The sequence below is a fragment of the Lolium perenne genome, chromosome 3 (assembly GCF_019359855.2).
Source record: "Lolium perenne isolate Kyuss_39 chromosome 3, Kyuss_2.0, whole genome shotgun sequence".
NCBI classification, from domain to species: Eukaryota; Viridiplantae; Streptophyta; class Magnoliopsida; order Poales; family Poaceae; genus Lolium; species Lolium perenne.
Genome location: NC_067246.2, coordinates 78,642,515 through 78,661,693, shown reverse-complemented (window position 1 = coordinate 78,661,693; position 19,179 = coordinate 78,642,515). Strand labels below are relative to the sequence as shown.

Below are 19,179 nucleotides of genomic sequence, written 5' to 3'. Positions count from 1 at the left end.
TATTAGCTATTTCGGCTTGTAGACTTTTGCTCTGTGCTTTCCACGTCTTGTAACTGGAACCTTTTTCTTCTCTTTTACTCCTGCTGTGCAAAGGAGTCCTGACAATTTCCCTTCTTAAGCAAAAAAAAAAAAAGGTTCTGACAATTTCCCGCGCAGAACTTCAGACCTATCCTCAAGGATGAAAACCTGGGAAAACATTCTTTTTAAAACACCTGGGAAAAACTTGTTGGATGAGCCCAGAGTCCTCCCATGTTGCGACCTCCTCGGGCAGATTTATCCACTTCAGTAGCCAGCGTACCACTGGTATAGAGATATCACGGATGAGTTAATCTAGAAGTTACAGCAGTAATCTGCATTATCTTGCATTAGAAGTTGTAACAGATTGGATTCCTAAAGACGAGCTTATGTGTTAATTTTGTCAGTGGTATAGGACATTTCCTCAATAACCTCGCACGAGTTTGACCTAGAAGTTGCAGCAATAATCTGCATTACTGTGTTAGGAAAAACATACTGTATTTTTTTATAGCTAAATCACCATGGGGAGGAGTATACTCGTTGTACCACATTGCGACGGGATACTGCAAAGTATCAACTGTATCGTATATATACAACAAAGTATCAACTCTATCTTATATACAACAGTCACATGCTATTATGCTTAAAGTTCGGTCTCTCAACTAATAATTATTACATTTGGGAGCTTCGAAAGGCAAGCATCACCACATGCTATCTTGTTCATCAGATGTGAAGACCAAAGTCCAGAGCTCGGGCCACCTCTATCATGCACAGAAATCAAAGAAACGTGAAAAGACAGGGACTCTATTGTACAGCAGGGTGATGACCTAGCAATTTCAGAACGACCGGTGTCAGTAAGTAAGCCGAGAGGAGCCAAAATATCATAAGCAAATACGAAGGTTTTTTCGACTGTCTGAGTTGGTGGCCATCTGGAACCGCCACTTGTTCCACAAGGCAACATGACAACTGGTTCTGCTTATTCCCCTCATAGTTATTTTGCTTGGTCCTCTCATGCAACCAACCATAAGACATGTCCGTGGTATGGCCTGGCATCATCTGACCTGGCTTATGACAAAGTTCAGATTTAGCTCTCCATCTTTCCTCGTGGCAGGCATCTGCAAGCACCCTCACGGTTGCCGGCACAGTGCGCAGAAAACTGAAAAGATGAGAAAATGTACCATCAGTAAATGATTTTTCTTGATAATAATGAAGTAGAGAAAGGTCTTTTCATTTTCTAACCTGTCTAATGCTCCAAGGGCAACACTTATTCTGCTCCTCAGTGCTTCGGTACATAACAATGGGTCACTTGAAGACTTCAGTTGCACGTCGAAATCTTCTAAGGCTCTAGGGAAGAACAGAAAGTATATTAATCAGATATAAGAGGCTAAGTCGATTCCAAAACGAGTGCATTTTAAAAATGTTTCCTCACGCACATACCGTGAACAAACATCGGCAGCTTTTGAGGTGGTTTCACTTTCACCATAATCAGATGCATCTTTTACCACCTGCATCAAGATTTTTTTTCTCAAGGATTCATTCAGGTGACTTCAGATTTGGAATCAATCAATGGCACAATTTGAATATAATAATTGCACGCGCTACGGATGGCTTTCCGTTTAGTTGCACTTTGAAGAGGGGATACAGAATTTCAAGCTTGCGAAGCAATGATGCATGCATAATTTGAAGAAACGAAAAAGATGAAAGTATATGACGATAAAAAGCATGATGCAATCATAACATGAAACCATGGACCAAGTCCATGAGCCACGAGAATATACTTACTTCTTGGATATCCAAAAGCAGAGATGATACTGGCCGAGAGTGGAGAAAAGATCTGCACTCATCGTAAGTTGCCCCCTCAGATTCCAAGCATTTATCTACAAAGGTACCAGACAGATGTGAATCTTTTTGTCATGACAGTCAATTCGAAACAACTTACTTGCATAACATTTCACTGATTACATAACACAAAAAAAGGATGAAATTACATGAAAGTTTGAATGATTAACATGACTAGAACAAGCAATTAGAGTAATGCTGCACATTAAATTGACAAGACATTTCCAGAGAGTGATTGGGAAATTATTCTAGATCGAAACTCTAAGCATTCACTTGGTAAATGTTGGTTGCATATCTATACTTGCAGATGTATACTGAACCAAAGAAAATAAAAGGCCAGTATAGAAATATTTGAACTCGTCACTTACCAAGTTCCATAAACCAGTCTTGAGTCAACATCACTTGCAGAACACAGTCCGCCGTACTAATCCTGCCAAAAAAAAAAAATTCCAACAGAAGTAGCAGCAGCAGCAGACAAAATCAGCAAGATGTCATACAAAGCAAACATCAAATACTCGAACAGCTAAAGGCAGCAATATCTGAATTACCTCTTAAAGCTCTGGGTCACGTCATCCTCTGCAAAAATTGGACCAAAAAAGTTACATACAAAAATCAGGGAAAAATGCATATAACTTCACAAGGGGGCAATTTTTATGGGGTAGGACCTCAATCAGAGTCCTCTAGCAACTATTGTATGAGTCACAAAAAGATCGTGAACCAAAATTTGGGAGAAGAACCTAGTTGTCATATAAGTTGCTCTCTACTCTTCTTTCAACTTTCACCACTGTCTCATAGGCAACATATGCAAGTGCACAACCACAGTTACAGCGGTGAGCTACTTAAGCACTTAGCTAGCGGAAAGAGTTGGGCATAGGATAACTCAACAAATATCATGAATGAAATGGCCTAACGATTAACCTTAAACCTCTGTTTACAGTATCAGAAGTTGTTTCACCTTGCATGCTTGTGCCCAACTAAAACATGGCCCTTAAGGCACTTGTTGTTGTTTGTTTCAACAGTAGCAGACTTTTTGAGCATGGGATGTGGCATCATGCCCGTTTATAGTGCATAATAGGTACGAATAAATAGAAATGCAGTGCCCTAGTTGACTTTGAAGGTTCATAATTAAGAAGCTAAAGGCAATAAACGCGAAGAGTTCACTGTCAATAGTGCCCATGCTGAAACATGCACAGTTAACCAACACACATCGAAGAGTCCCAAATGAAGATTTTTTGTGTAGATTGCATGAGGATAAGAAGAGAGAATCACCTGGGATCAGCTCCAGGTACTTAGGGAAGGCACATGGATAGTGCCATGCACCAAGAGTGTGACCCTCGATGGAACACGGCGCGATTGCTTCCACAGCCATATGTTTCATGTCAACATTGATGACCCAGGCCTTGACGTCTTCACAATTCAACTTACACAGCACGTAAAGGAAATCGTCGTCCTCCTTGCTCAGCGTGGGGGTATAGAAAACCAGTTTCTTGAGTTCTAGTTCTTTGGTCTTGTCATTCCAGAGCTCGGGCAGTAAATCAGAATAACTTGGGTCAACAGAGATGTTGGCAACATTAAGTGATGAGCGCACATGCCAATCGTCCCCATATATGTCTCTATTCCATATGGTGGCTTTCCAACCTTGATTGCCCAAGCTTCTGCGATCACGGTCGTTAAACTCTACCTCGACGAACTTGATCAAGTTGTTGCAGCCAGAGACATCGCAACAGTATTCCGGGGCAATGTAAGGGTAGCCTTTGTTATCCATGTTGCAAACCCTTGATGCGGGCAAGGGGATGTAGTTGATGACAGGGCACTCGCTGAAGACGTCGCGAACAAGAAGAATACCCCAGGAGAGGTCAACAAAGCCCAGCGAGCTTGCTCCGACCTTGATCACCTTGCAGGTGGCATGGCTAGCTTTAGCTAGCAGTTTCTGATCATCTTCTGATAAGCCCGGCAAGTTGACCTTGCTGCTCCATGCCCACGTCAGGGACGAGAAGAGGTGTAGGTCATAATACCTAGCCATGTCACGGTGGTTCGATCTCCTATGAAGGAAGACGATGGCATAGTGCTCACTGCCGGCATCGCCACAGGGCAAGAGGGCATATACACCGTTTGGTCTGCCTATGTCGGGGTCCGGAATGAGGTGCAGAGACGGCTTCCCGGGGCCGGCTCGGTACACGAAGCGCTCGGTGCATCTCCGGCCAGGGTCTCTGAATGTCCGGCCAGGAAGGGGGGTAAAGTCGACGGAGAAGAGGACGAGGGCGGCGTCGGCGCAGATGACGTAGGGCTCTATGGCGAAGTCCTTGGCGTCGAGGCCGGGGCAGTGGACGGAGAAGTAGGAGACTCCCGGCGGGTCGACGAGCCAGAAGGAGACCTGGATGGGTTGGCCCTCCGTGGTGTGGCACTCGGCGGTGGTCGCGTTCCGGTGTCCGAAGATGCGCGCCGAATTGTGGAGTAAGACCCAATCTGGACGGCTGGAGCGCCGTGTGGTGCCGCCGGCGACAAGAGGGTCCATCGGGGCGGAGAAGCGGAAGGAGGCGGGGGAAAGCGCCATTGGATCTGGCGGCGCAAGCTGGGCTGCGGCGAACGCCGGCAACGGCGACGGCGTCAGTTGGAATGTTGGATGCGGGACGGTCTGCGGGGCGAGGGTTTTTGCTTCTCTTTTTTCCGTTTGCGGTGGGGAGAGGTTCTTTCGCCTATCTGGCAGCTTCACACGAGGCTGAAGTCGAAAACAATCCAAAATTTCACACGCGGCTGAAGTCGGAAACAACCCAAATTTCACACGCGGCTGAAGTCGAAAACAACCCAAAATTCACACCAAAGGCATGATTTGGCCAGATAGTCTGGGTTCTCTAAGGATTTGGCAAATTTGCTCCGATCCGGAAACCACGTTTAGACCTTGTTCCGTTAGTCTGGTTCCTCCTAGGATTTAGCCTCAATCCCCGTGGGTCAGCCCATATCGGCATGCAAGGGAATCTGCCTCATGACCAAGTGGATCTGGAAGCTCTATGCTGGGAAACAAGGGCTTTGGGCAGAGATCTTCAGAAACAAGTACCTTAGATCGAAGGACCTCCTGGTGGACTCTCACCAGGCTGGTTCCCAATTCTGGAACGCGATCCAAAAAATCAAATCGGTGTTTCGCTTGGGAGCGAGACACCAGGTGTGAAGTGGATCCTCCACTCTCTTCTGGAGCGACTGGTGGCAAGGGTCGGGACCCTTATGCTCCCGGTTCCCCGCACTCTTCTCCATCGCCGCTGACCCGCAGATCATGGTGTCTAGATGCTTTCGCGCGATGGGAGGGAACCCGGCATTTCGACGTGGTTTGGGAACCCGTGAACGCAATGACCTTGCGCTCCTTATGACGGATATTGCAGGGACGCAGCTATTCGATGGACAAGACATTATCTCCCGGGCCTTAGAACCCTCGGGCAAGTTCTCCTCCTTATATAGGAAGCTCTGCCAGGGGACGCCGCGTAAACATTTCAGTGACATCTGGAAGATCGCGGTGCCCATGAAAATCCGCATCTTTATATGGCAACTCCTTCGGAAACGCCTTCCTTCGAATGATAACATCCACCGGAGAAGGGGCCCATCGTCGGGGCGATGTGCCCTTTGCTCGGACTTGGAAGACACCGCCCACATTTTCTTCCTCTGCCCTGTGGCGAGATTCATGTGGAGTGCAGTTCGGGAACTGCTTGGTTGCTCCTGGAACCCTACCTGTTTTGCGGAGCTATATAGGCTCCTTGATGATCTCGTAGGCCAAACGAAACGAGTTCTGTGGATTTGTTGTGCGGCCCTATGCTAGGGGCTCTGGAACATTAGAAGCAAGTTTACCATTGATGAAAATTTTCCTTCGCAACCTGCTGACGCCTTATACAAAATGTTAATGTACTTACAGGTGTGGAAGCCAGTGGCTAGGCGGCAGGACCGCGAGGCGTTGGAGTTGGCGATCGGGAGACTTTGCTCGTTCCGCGCCAACATCCGGGACCGCCCGGCGTGAGGATCTACATCGGCGGACCGTGTCGAGCTAGCTTACCTTACTACTTATGTCCTTCCCTTATGTCGAACTAGTTCGTTGTGCACGTCGGGAGGTCTCGTTGGGGCGACTCCTTTCGTATGCGATGTCGTTGTGTTGCTCAGGCTGGAGCATGTCTTGTTCGTGTGTGTTGTCAGTCTTGTGATGTGTCATGTGTACTCTGCCGTTGTAGCTTCATTAATTTAAAGTCGAGCTCGTCTTGAGCCTTCCGTCTAAAAAAAGATCTCAGCCCCGCCTAAATCTCCCCAATCTCGTCCAAAGGCGAGGCCGCACATCAAATGTACGTGAGAAATGAATGTGTTTGGTCGGTGACAATTTGCTCCGATCTTTTTTTTTTGCGAATACAATACAGACGTAGACGCAAACATATACGCACATACACTCACCCCTATGAACGCACACACAACCTACCTCTATGAGCACCTTCGAGAGACTGTGTCCAAAAATATTCATCCAAGGAGTCTTGAGATTGACGAAATCACCACAGGCACCTCGCTATCGATGGGAACGTCGTCTCCCACTGAAGAATATTCCGCCTTTAATGACAATTTGCTCCGATCCGGAAGTCAAGGTTAGACCTTGTCCGGTTAGAGCAGCTCGAGCAGATCCCCAAACCGCAAACCCCAAATCCGTGTATCTAGGCCACCCCAAACACGTTTTGGAGGCCAAAAAACGGTCACGCAGTCCAGACGCACCAAACGTGGCCCGCATAACAGCATATTTTAATTCAGGAATATGCTGATATGCGGGCCACGTTTGGCGCATCTAAACTGCGCGACTGTTTTTTGGCCCGCAACCAAAACCGGATACAAAGGGTTTTGCAAAATAGCACAATCCGAATTATTACACAAATTGATATGACAAAAAGAACAATGATCCGAGTTATTACAAAAATGTTTACTGGCATACATTACAAACAATAAAAATTGGAACGAATCCTTTGGAACAATATGAATCAAATGGTATAACAATAAATGAAACAAATAACAAATGGTTGGAAACACAAATAAATCCTAGTTGTCGTGCATTTGCCAATGGTGACGAACGAGATCTTCCTGGAGCTGTTTTGCATCCTTGTCATTCTCAATCAGACGATATGTTTCAAGAAAAGCTTGCACGGTATCTAGATTTCTTGCAGGTTTGTCAACAACCGGATTTTTAAGTCCAGATGCCTATTATGCCATACATCGCAATCTCAGGAATATTGTTGTTGCGAGACATAATAGTTGAATATCATAGAGTCATCATTTATTACAACACATAATCGTCTTACAAAGGTAGATCACATGATTCAATATTACAATAGTAGTTGATCTATTGATCAACGAACATCATAAATAGCGGAAGCGAAGTAGTAGTGGCTAACTAATCCACAGGCCAACGCTTGACGTCAGTCCTAGTTGTCGTAGACGTGCTGCTGTCCATCTTCCTCGTACTGCTGTTCTCCTTCAAAGTCTGGCCATTTGAATAGCCAGGGACAAAGCCATGAGTATTTTTAAAGTACTCGCAAACTAATGCTAATGTAAGCACTTATCAGTTTTAGTAAGGGGGTGCTAAGCTCTAAATTTATTTGCATAAAGCCAAATTTTAGTTCGCAAACATTTAGTAAAAAGCCTCCTCATTAACTAATTCAAGTGGGAACATTAGTGTCATTCCCACAACTCTGTTGTAATTCAAGTCAAATTCACCATCCACCTTTCAAGTTCAAAACACAAATCATATGTCACATATTTGAAAATGGTCTGATGACGGAACAGTATGGCCTTTTCAACCGTCCTTAACCGTGGACGCGGCTATTCGAATAGGTTCACACTCTGCAGAGGTTGTACACTTGTGCCACAACTTTTGATTACATCCGTCAGGGGTAACCCTGAATAATCGTAACTCAGTACGTGGATCATCAACCATAACCTTTCACTTACATATCCCAGTATAGGCACCTCTCCCCATGAGCTTGGCCTCCCAGTGAAGACAGACGGTCAGCCTGGGAACTGCACAGGGCTTGGGCCGGACATTCACCTCATCTTTAACGTCGTTTCTTTTGTTGTGGAGGCAGCTTTCGGCATAACCCCGATGACGCTTGTTTAGAGAGAACCCATACTAAGACACATAAACTTCCAGTTAAGCTCTACCCATAATCAGGTATTGTGGGGGTACTTGTAAATTGGAATGGTATCGCATCCGAACCCAACCATCAGTTTTCATCAAAATTCACCAAGTCAATCATGTCACATTCTCCTTCAAAATCTTTCAAAGTCATTTCACATGTTCCCATCTAGAGTAGTCAATTTTATTTATTTAGCAATAGCAACTAGTCATGAGGGGTGCTATCTAGCTTTGTTTGCTGTAGGCTAAATTTGATGCTCTTGTTCTATTCTAGCCAAGTGAATCATAAATCAAAAATAAGCTTTGAAATACAATAAGCAAAATAATTGCAAAGTAAAAACATGGGATAGGTTTATTAGACATAAACTAAATGGTGATGGTGCCTTGCTCTTGTAGAGCTTTGCACTTGGGACTTTGCAAGAATGTTAGCTTGCCTTGGTTGGTGTATTTATACAAATGTTCCTCCTTCTTCTCCGTAGATGTTCTCGTCGTCCCCTTCGTAGCCTTCGGTACTAGCGTCTATAAACGAATACGAGGATACAATTGATGGCGTGTAACTCACACGTTCGTTGGGAACCCCAAGAGGAAGGTATGATGCGCACAGCAGCAAGTTTTCCCTCAGAAAGAAACCAAGGTTTATCGAACCAGGAGGAGCCAAGAAGCACGTTGAAGGTTGATGGCGGCGGGATGTAGTGCGGCGCAACACCAGAGATTCCGGCGCCAACGTGGAACCTGCACAACACAACCAAAGTACTTTGCCCCAACGAAACAGTGAGGTTGTCAATCTCACCGGCTTGCTGTAACAAAGGGTTAGATGTATAGTGTGGATGATGATTGTTTGCAGAAAACAGTAGAACAAGTATCGCAGTAGATTGTATTCGATGTAAAAGAATGGACCGGGGTCCACAGTTCACTAGAGGTGTCTCTCCCATAAGATAAATAGCATGTTGGGTGAACAAATTACAGTCGGGCAATTGACAAATAAAGAAGGCATAACAATGCACATACAAATATCATGATGAGTACTATGAGATTTAATCAGGACATTACGACAAAGTACATAGACCGCCATCCAGCATGCATCTATGCCTAAAAAGTCCACTTTCAGGTTATCATCCAAACCCCTTCCGGTATTAAGTTGCAAGCAACAGACAATTGCATTAAGTATGGTGCGTAATGTAATCAACACAAATATCCTTAGACAAAGCATCGATGTTTTATCCCTAGTGGCAACAGCACATCCACAACCTTAGAACTTTCTGTCACTGTCCCAGATTTAATGGAGGCATGAACCCACTATCGAGCATAAATACTCCCTCTTGGAGTCACAAGTATCAACTTGGCCAGAGCCTCTACTAGCAACGGAGAGCATGCAAGAACATAAACAACTCATATATGATAGATTGATAATCAACTTGACATAGTATTCAATATCCATCGGATCCAAACAAACACAACATGTAGGATTACAAATAAACGATCTTGATCATGATAGGCACCTCACAAGATCGAGCATGATAGCACAATTAGGAGAAGACGACCATCTAGCTACTGCTATGGACCCATGGTCCAGGGGTGAACTACTCACACATCACTCCGGAGGCGACCATGGCGGTGAAGAGTCCTCCGGGAGATGATTCCCCTCTCCGGCAGGGTGCCGGAGGCGATGTCCTGAATCCCCCGAGATGGGATTGGCGGCGGTGGCGTCTCAGTAAGGTTTTCCGTATCGTGGCTCTCGGTACTGGGGGTTTCATCACGGAGGCTTTAAGTAGGCGGAAGGGCAGGTCAAAGGGCGTCACGAGGGGCCCACACCACAGGCCGGCGCGGCCAGGGCCTGGGCCGCGCCGCCCTGGTGTCTGGCCACCTCGTGGCCCCACTTCGTCTATCCCTCGGTCTTCTGGAAGCTTCGTGCAAAAATAGGACCCTGGGCGTTGATTTCGTCCAATTCCGAGAATATTTCCTTACTAGGATTTCTGAAACCAAAAACAGCAGAAAACAGCAATTGGCTCTTCGGCATCTCGTTAATAGGTTAGTGCCGGAAAATGCATAAATACGACATATAATGTGTATAAAACATGTAGATATCATCAATAATGTGGCATGGAACATAAGAAATTATCGATACGTCAGAGACGTATCAACAATCACCACACAAAACTTGCATGCTAGACTAAACACACCAAAGGCTCACACAAGCTTATCCTAGCATCACCTCTTAATAGCATGGTGATTTACTTTGTTTTATTTTAAAGAAAAATAATTTGCTCTCATTATAATTACTTATTAGTATAGCTCTTTAATGCTTTGGAGGAAATAATTTCCTCTCATTGAATCTTATTAAGATTTAATCTCTTCAAATAATAATAAGGTATGAATATTTGTTGACCAAGGTCAACACATCATATTTATTATTTGAGAGTAGAATTTAAATGAGATGCTACACCTCATGCATTTTAATAATAGCATGGTAATGATTTAATATCACTAAGTAATAAAATATGAGGTTCATTAGACTAAGGTCATTACCTCTTATTGAATTACTTAGGATCAAGATTTAAATGAGAGAGTGGCTCTCATACTATTTAAATAAATTTATTGGTATGAATTAAATGAACTAGAAATGGCTCCATAGCCATTATTTTGCTCTAGTCCATGATCATGCAAAACAACTATGCTATCTTTTCGCATAAACAATTAGAGAATGTCAAATGTGATTTATGAGAGTTGGAATCAACTCAAAATCAATTATAGATAATTTTTAATAATTATTTGAAGTTAGAAAAGGCCCTGCCTTGTTATTTTTGCTATTTGAATTCTGCAAACAATCTGCAAGTGAGACCAGTGGAATTGTTTAGATAATTTCATGGGCTTTCCAAATATATAAAATTTGTCAAATTTGGTTCAGTGGATTTTATTTTATTTAAACTTGAACAAGCATCTGCCAAGGAAATTTGAAATAAACAGAAATTCAGTTTTTGAATTGGTGGGCTTGGCGGGAAGACGAAGTGGGCTAAACAGGCGAAAATAACTGGGCCGGCCTAGCAGCGTGACTTGGACACGCGGGCCGCCTGACAGGGTGGGCTCCACCCGTCAGCGAGGTTTTAAACGCCGAAGCGGTATGAGGCGCGTGAGACGTTGGATCAGAACGAGATCGTGCGGCTCACGATCACCGTCTTCTCCGGCGAGAGGCCGAGGGTCTAGCGGCGAGCCTAGGGGGTCGGAGGGAGTAACAGGGCTCCGGCGGTCGGTGGCGATGTTCACGGCGGCGTTGTCGATGATGCTGAGGCGGCTGGTAGCAGTGGCGGAGCTTGGGGAGGCTTGAATCGACGGCGGCGATCTCAGGGCTTCCGCGGCTCCGAGCTTGCAATTCCGGCGACTCCGGCGACGATTGGCTGAGCTACTGGTGCGAGGAGAAGCGGTGAAGGGAGGGGAGTGAGATGGTGTGAAGGGTTTGGGGTGCTCTATTTATAGTTTCATGGTGGTGTCGTGTGATACGTCTCAAACGTATCTATAATATATTATGTTCCATGCTAGTTTTATGACAATACCTACATGTTGTGTTCACACTTTATATCGTTTTGATGCATTTTCCGGAACTAACCTATTAACGAGATGCCGAAGTGCCAGTTCCTGTTTTCTGCTGTTTTTGGTTTGAGAAATCCTACAAAGGAAATATTCTCGGAATTGGACGAAATCAACGCCCAGTATCTTATTTTCCCCGGAAGCTTCCAGAGCACCGAAGAGGGGCCAGAGGGGGGCCAGGGGGCCCCACCCCACAAGGCGGCGCGGCCAAGGGGGGGCGCCCCCCCTATGGTGTGGCCCCACCAGGACTCCTCCGAGGCTGCCATTCCGCCTATATAAAGCCTCCGTCGCGAAAACCCTAAGAGAATAAGCCACGGGACGAGAAAAGTTACGCAGCCGCCGCCATCGCGAAGCCAAGATTCGGGGGACAGAAGTCTCTGTTCCGGCACGCCGCCGGGATGGGGAATTGCCCCCGGAAGGCATCTCCATCGACATCACCGCCATCTTCATCGCCGCTGCTGTCTCCCATGATGAGGAGGGAGTAGTTCTCCCTCGAGGCTAAGGGCTGTACCGGTAGCTATGTGGTTCATCTCTCTCTCTCCCATGTGATCTTTATGTGAACATGAGCTTTGTGATCTAGTTGAATATCATCTATGTGTCACTCTAGTGATGTTATTAAAGTAGTCTATTCCTCCTTCATGATGTAAAGTGGACAGTGTGTGCATCATGTAGTACTTGGCGTAGGTTATGATTGTGATCTCTTGTAGATTGTGAAGTTAACTATCACTATGATAAATATATTATCTTGGATTTATGATTTGACGTGGATATCCCTATGAGTGGTGTTTGTCAAGTACTTGATGAACTCTGAGCGGAGCTTTTGTAGCCACTACACGATTAGTGATTCCATTAGGAGAGTTATCCAGAGTAGCACTATTATACACTCTAGAGGTTACTTTAATATGAACTCCGGATTCACTCTCCACGGTGTGACGGTGACGGTGTGTGCATCGTGTGTGTTTCCTTTATGAAGTTGTGGAGCTTGTTAACTCCGGCTTGAGGTGTGCTTTTGTAGCCCTACACAATGAATGGTGTTTGTTATCCAACAAGAGAGTGTAGCATTTATTTATTCAGTTATGTGATCAATGTTGAGAGTGTCCACTAGTGAAAGTATGATCCCTAGGCCTTGTTTCCAAATACTGCAAACAACGCTTGTTTACTGTTTTACTGCATCTTTACTTCCTGCAATATTACCATCATCTATACCACCTGTGTTTTACTATCTCTTCGTCGAACTAGTGCACCTATACATCTGTGTTGGGGACACAAGAGACTTCTTGTATCGTAATTGCAGGGTTGCTTGAGAGGAATATCTCTGACATCTACCTCCCTGAGTTCGATAAACCTTGGGTGATTCACTTAAGGGAAACTTGCTGCTGTTCTACAAACCTCTGCTCTTGGAGGCCCAACACTATCTACAGGAATAGAAGCGTGCGTAGACATCAAGCTATTTTCTGGCGCCGTTGCCGGGGAGGTAAGGTAAAAGGTATTCACATCCTCCGACTACTAAGCTATTTCCTAGCACTGTTGCCGGTGTGTGAGTGCTCGAAGGTATTTCCTTTAGATCCTGCAATTATATCTTTTTGTTTCTTGTTTTCACTAGTTAGGCTTAATGGCAAACAACAACAAAATGAGAGATCTTTATGAACTTTATCTTGAATTAGGACATGATGTGTTTGAAGAGAGAATTAAAAAACCCATGGAACTTTATATGCATGCTAATGGGAATGTTATTAGTATGAATGCTTTGAACACCATTGTTGCTAATGCTATGGAAAATTCTAAGCTTGGGGAAGCTGGTTTTGATGAGCATGATATTTTTAGTCCCCCAAGTTTTGAGGAGAAAATTTTCTTTGATGATACTTTACCTCCTATTTATGATGATTATAATGATAGTGGTATTTTGGTGCCACCTACTATGGAGGATAAAGGTTATTATGATTATACCATGCCTGCAATTTATGATGATTACAATGATGGTTATGGTAGTTTTACTCCCACTATTACTAATATAATTGATTATGCTTATGTGGAGAGTAATAATTTTATGCATGTAGCTCATGATAAGAACGTTTCATGTGATAGTTATATTGTTGAGTTTGTTCATGATGCTACTGAAAGTTATTATGAGAGAGGGAAACATGGTTATATGCATCTTAATAATATTAAGTTTCCCCTCTTTATGTTGAGAATTTTGAAGTTACTCGTGTTTTATCTTCCTATGCTTGTCACTTTGTTCTTCATGAATTTATTTGTGTACAAGATTCCTTTTCATAGGAAGTGGGTTAGACTTAAATGTGTTTTGAAGTTGCTTCTTGGTGCTCCTTTTGCTTCATTTTCTATTTTCCATGTGAGCATCATTAAAATTACTGAGCCCATCTTAATGGCTATAAAGAAAGAACTTCTTGGAAGATAACCCATGTTTTTATTTTGCTACTGTTTTGTTGTGTCTTGGAAGTTGTTACTACTGTAGCAACCTCTCCTTATATTTATTTTATTGCATTGTTGTGCCAAGTAAAGTCTTCGATAGTAATGTTGATACTAGATTTGGATTACTGCACAGAAACAGATTTCTTACTGTCACGAAATTGAGTAGCCCCATCTGTAGGTAACTCAGCAAATTCTGCCAATTTACGTGCGTGATCCTCAGATATGTACGCAACTTTCATTAAATTTGAGCTTTTTCATCTGAGCAAGTTAAGTGCCCCATAAAAATTTGTCTTTACGGACTGTTCTGTTTTGACAGATTCTGCCTTTTCTTTCGCATTGCCTGTTTTGCTATGTTTGATGGATTTCTTTGTTCCATTAACTTTCAGTAGCTTTGTGCAATGTCCAGAAGTGTTAAGAATGATTATTTCACCTCTGAATATATGATTTTCAATTATGCACTAACCCTCTAATGAGTTTGTTTCGAGTTTGGTGTGGAGGAAGTTTTCAAGGGTCAAGAGAGGAGGATGATATACTATGATCAAGAAGAGTGAAAAGTCTAAGCTTGGGGATGCCCCTGTGGTTCATCCCTGCATATTTCAAGAAGACTCAAGCATCTAAGCTTGGGGATGCCCAAGGCATCCCCTTCTTCATCAACAACTTATTAGGTCACTTCTAGTGAAACTATATTTTTATTCTTCCACATCTTATGTGCTTTACTTGGAGCGTCTGTGTTTTTTATTTATTTTTGTTTGTGTTTGAATAAATTCGGATCCTAGCAATCCTTGTGTGGGAGAGAGACACGCTCCGCTTTTTCATATGAACAACTGGTGTTCTTAGCTTTATTTTAATGTTCATGGCGGGGTTGAAAACCGCTGCAATTATTGGTATTTGGTTGGAAACAGAAAATGCTTTATAATGTCTTGAATAATTTGATACTTGGCAATTGTTTTGAGCTCTCAAGTAGATCATGTTTAAGCTCTTGCATCATGTAGTTTAAACCTATTAGTGGAGAACTACCGTAGAGCTTGTTGAAATTTGGTTTGCGTGATTGGTCTCTCTAAGGTATAGATACTTTCTGGTAAAAGTGTTTGAGCAACAAGGAAGACAGTGTAGAGTTTTATAATGCTTGCAATTTGTTCTTATGTAAGCTTTGATGTTCCGGTTCATACTTGTGTTTGCTTCAAACAACCTTGCTAACCTAAGCCTTGTACTGAGAGGGAATTCTTCTCGTGCATCCAAATCCTTGAGCCAAAAACTATGCCATTTGTGTCCACCATACCTACCTACTACATGGTATTTCTCTGCCATTCCAAAGTACATTACTTGAGTGCTACCTTTAAAATTCTATTCTTTGTCTTTGCAATATATAGCTCATGGGAAAATAGCCTTAAAAACTATTGTGGTATTGAATATGTTGCTATGTATCTTATCTCTTATAAGTTGCTTGTTGAGCGGTAACCATGTTTCTGGGGACGCCATCAACTATTACACCTTTGTTGAATATCATGTGAGTTGCTATGCATGTTCGTCTTGTCTGAAGTAAGGGCGATTTTCATGATCAAATGGTTTGAGTATGCATATTGTTAGAGAAGAACATTGGGCCGCTAACTAAAGCTATGAATCATGGTGGAAGTTTCAGTTTGGACACAAATCCTCAATCTCTTATGAGAATATTATCTGTTGTTGAATGCTTAAGCATTAAAAGAGGAGTCCATTATCTGTTTTCTATGTTGTCCCGGTATGGATGTCTAAGTTGAGAATAATCAAAAGCGAGAAATCCAATGCGAACTTTCTCCTTAGACCTCTGTACAGGCGGCATAGAGGTACCCCTTTGTGACACTTGGTTGAAACATATGTTATGCAATGATAATCCGTGTTAATCCAAGCTAATTAGGACAAGGTGCGGGCACTATTGGTATTCTATGCATGAGACTTGCAACTTATAGGATGTCTTATACATAACACATATGATTTATTACTACCGTTGACAAAATTGTTTCTATGTTTTCAAAATAAAAGCTCGAGCACAAAAATAGTAATCCATGCTTCCCTCTGCGAAGGGCCTTTCTTTTACTTTATGTTGAGTCAGTTTACCTACTTCTTTCTATCTTAGAAGCAAACACTTGTGTCAACTGTGTGCATTGATTCTTACATGTTTACTTATTGCACTTGTTATATTGCTTTATGTTGACAACTATCCATGAGATATACATGTTACAAGTTGAAAGCAATTGCTGAAACTTAATCATCCTTTGTGTTGCTTCAATGCCTTTTACTTTGAATCTATTGCTTTATGAGTTAACTCTTATGCAAGACTTATTGATGCTTGTCTTGAAAGTACTATTCATGAAAAGTCTTTGCTATATGATTCAGTTGTTTAGTCATTGTCTTTACCATTGCTTTGAATCACTTCATTCATCTCATATGCTTTACAATAATATTGGTCAAGATCATGTTGGTAGCATGTCACTTAAGAAATTATCCTTGTTATCGTTTACCTACTCGAGGGCGAGTAGGAACTAAGCTTGGGGATGCTTGATACGTCTCAAACGTATCTATAATTTCTTATGTTCCATGCTAGTTTTATGACAATACCTACATGTTTTGTTCACACTTTATATTGTTTTGATGCATTTTCCAGAACTAACCTATTAACGAGATGCCGAAGTGTCAGTTCCTGTTTTCTGCTGTTTTTGGTTTCAGAAATCCTACAAAGGAAATATTCTCGGAATTGGACGAAATCAACGCCCAGTATCTTATTTTTCCCGGAAGCTTCCAGGGAGCCAGGGGGCCCCATCCCACAAGGCGGCGCGGACAAGAGGGGGGGCGCGCCCCCCTATGGTGTGGCCCCACCAGGACTCCTCCGAGGCTGCCCTTCCGCCTATATAAAGCCTCCGTCGCGAAAACCCTAAGAGAATAAGCCACGGGACGAGAAAAGTTACGCAGCCGCCGCCATCGCGAAGCCAAGATTCGGGGGACAGAAGTCTCTGTTCCGGCACGCCGCCGGGACGGGGAATTGCCCCCGGAAGGCATCTCCATCGACATCACCGCCATCTTCATCGACGCTGCTGTCTCCCATGATGAGGAGGGAGTAGTTCTCCCTCGAGGCTAAGGGCTGTACCGGTAGCTATGTGGTTCATCTCTCTCTCTCCCATGTGATCTTTATGTGAACATGAGCTTTGTGATCTAGTTGAATATCATCTATGTGTTACACTAGTGATGTTATTAAAGTAGTCTATTCCTCCTTCATGATGTAAAGTGGACAGTGTGTGCATCATGTAGTACTTGGCGTAGGTTATGATTGTGATCTCTTGTAGATTGTGAAGTTAACTATCACTATGATAAATATATTATCTTGGATTTATGATTTGACGTGGATATCCCTATGAGTGGTGTTTGTCAAGTACTTGATGAACTCTGAGCGGAGCTTTTGTAGCCACTACACGATTAGTGATTCCATTAGGAGAGTTATCCAGAGTAGCACTATTATACACTCTAGAGGTTACTTTAATATGAACTCCGGATTCACTCTCCACGGTGTGACGGTGACAGTGTGTGCATCGTGTGTGTTTCCTTTATGAAGTTGTGGAGCTTGTTAACTCCGGCTTGAGGTGTGCTTTTGCAGCCCTACACAATGAATAGTGTTTGTTATCCAACAAGAGAGTGTAGCATTTATTTATTCGGTTATGTGATCAATGTTGAGAGTGTCCACTAGTGAAAGTATGATCCCTAGGCCTTGTTTCCAAATACTGCAAACATCGCTTGTTTACTGTTTTACTGCATCTTTACTTCCTGCAATATTACCATCATCTATACCACATGTGTTTTACTATCTCTTCGCCGAACTAGTGCACCTATACATCTGACAAGTGTATTGGGTGTGTTGGGGACACAAGAGACTTCTTGTATCGTAATTGTAGGGTTGCTTGAGAGGAATATCTCTGACCTCTACCTCCCTGATTTCGATAAACCTTGGGTGATTCACTTAAGGGAAACTTGCTGCTGTTCTACAAATCTCTGCTCTTGGAGGCCCAACACTGTCTACAGGAATAGAAGCGTGCGTAGACATCACCGTGGGTGCTGTGAGAGGGCGTCGACGGCATGGCGTCTCCAGCGTTCGAAAGGGCAAGGCGCGTACAACACTTGATGAGCGACGGCATGGCGATGCTTGGCGTGCTTCTGGCGCTGCGAAAGGACGATGGGATCGATCAGGAGCATGTATCGAGTGCTGCGGTACCCGCGGTGCTTTTCCGACGAGGACGACGGCGACAAGGCGGCTGCAGGCTCTCGAGCATGTCTACGCGGTAGAGGAGAGGGAGGCGGTGCTCGTCGCAGTGGTAGGGGTGCAGGGGGAGGACGGAGGCGACTGGACGAGCGACGCTCTGGCGCGTCCAGTGCACGCTCACCGCGTGCCTAGCGTGCACTGGCATGGTGCTGGGCGTGCGTCGCCTGGCCAATGCCTTGCTCGCGCGCGCTCGGGCCGTGCACCGTGGTGATCATGGAGTGCAGGGGCAGGTACTAGACATGATGAGCGAGAGAGGGGACGGCCAGAGGGATTGGTTGCTTGTGTATGTGCATGGGCACGGTATTGCAATATTTTTGCCATCTCCACACTTTAATCACCACTGGCATGTACTTGGCTTGAGGTAGGAGAGGTAGGGGAGCAATGATCAACAAGAATCAAAAGAGGTTTAGTCTAAAAACTGCTGGGTAAAGACATGTGTGCTCATTTCAGATTTGTGCCTGCCAACTGTTCGACGAAATGGCCGCATGAGAATTTTATTCAAATTTTGAAATTATTTTTGGTGCACTTCATTTATATAATTAATGTGATAGAATGGTGGTGGTGGTGTTCATTTTGGTGTTGATTTGCAAAGTTTCAAATTTGGGGTAATCTTCACTTTACTCTCATATAGCATCTTGTCCTATTTACCATGGTCAACCTAAGCAGAGTCAACACTTGTGGTCAACATCAAAGTTGCTCATCTTGACATGATCTTGGATGAGGTGGAAAGAAGTAGAGGGGTTTAGTTTATGAATCTTCCAAAACAGTGGTGCAAAGAGGGCAACATTTTATAAATGGGCAAAGTGACCATTATCATATGTATGTTGGTTTTGCATTTTTCTTTGATTTGGTTCTGGTTTCTTTGATACATTTATGTTTTTTTTTA

The 19,179-nt window shown here is 43.7% G+C and overlaps 1 protein-coding gene across 1 annotated transcript; it reads right to left on the bottom strand.

Moving 5' to 3' along the window:
- Positions 1 to 496: 496 nt before the first annotated feature.
- LOC127341821 (uncharacterized) lies at positions 497 to 4,452 on the bottom strand. Its single transcript, XM_051367753.2, has 7 exons — positions 3,124 to 4,452; positions 2,403 to 2,430; positions 2,223 to 2,284; positions 1,798 to 1,892; positions 1,453 to 1,520; positions 1,255 to 1,359; positions 497 to 1,171 (listed from the first exon to the last, which is right to left on the bottom strand). Exons 1-7 carry the CDS (start codon positions 4,406 to 4,408, stop codon positions 820 to 822), a joined length of 1,995 nt encoding a protein of 664 aa, XP_051223713.1. The 5' UTR covers positions 4,409 to 4,452; the 3' UTR covers positions 497 to 819.
- Between the last annotated feature and the right edge of the window lie 14,727 nt (positions 4,453 to 19,179).

Bases quoted from the DNA above. Each gene is read 5' to 3' on its own strand.
- LOC127341821 (XM_051367753.2), bottom strand. From the start codon at position 4,408: ATGGCGCTTTCCCCCGCCTCCTTCCGCTTCTCCGCCCCGATGGACCCT. The intron at 2,431-3,123 runs GTGATTCTCTCT...CAATTTTTGCAG, and splicing joins GTACCTGGAGCTGATCCCAG to AGGATGACGTGACCCAGAGC. The intron at 1,893-2,222 runs GTAAGTGACGAG...GTACCTTTGTAG, and splicing joins AGACTGGTTTATGGAACTTG to ATAAATGCTTGGAATCTGAG.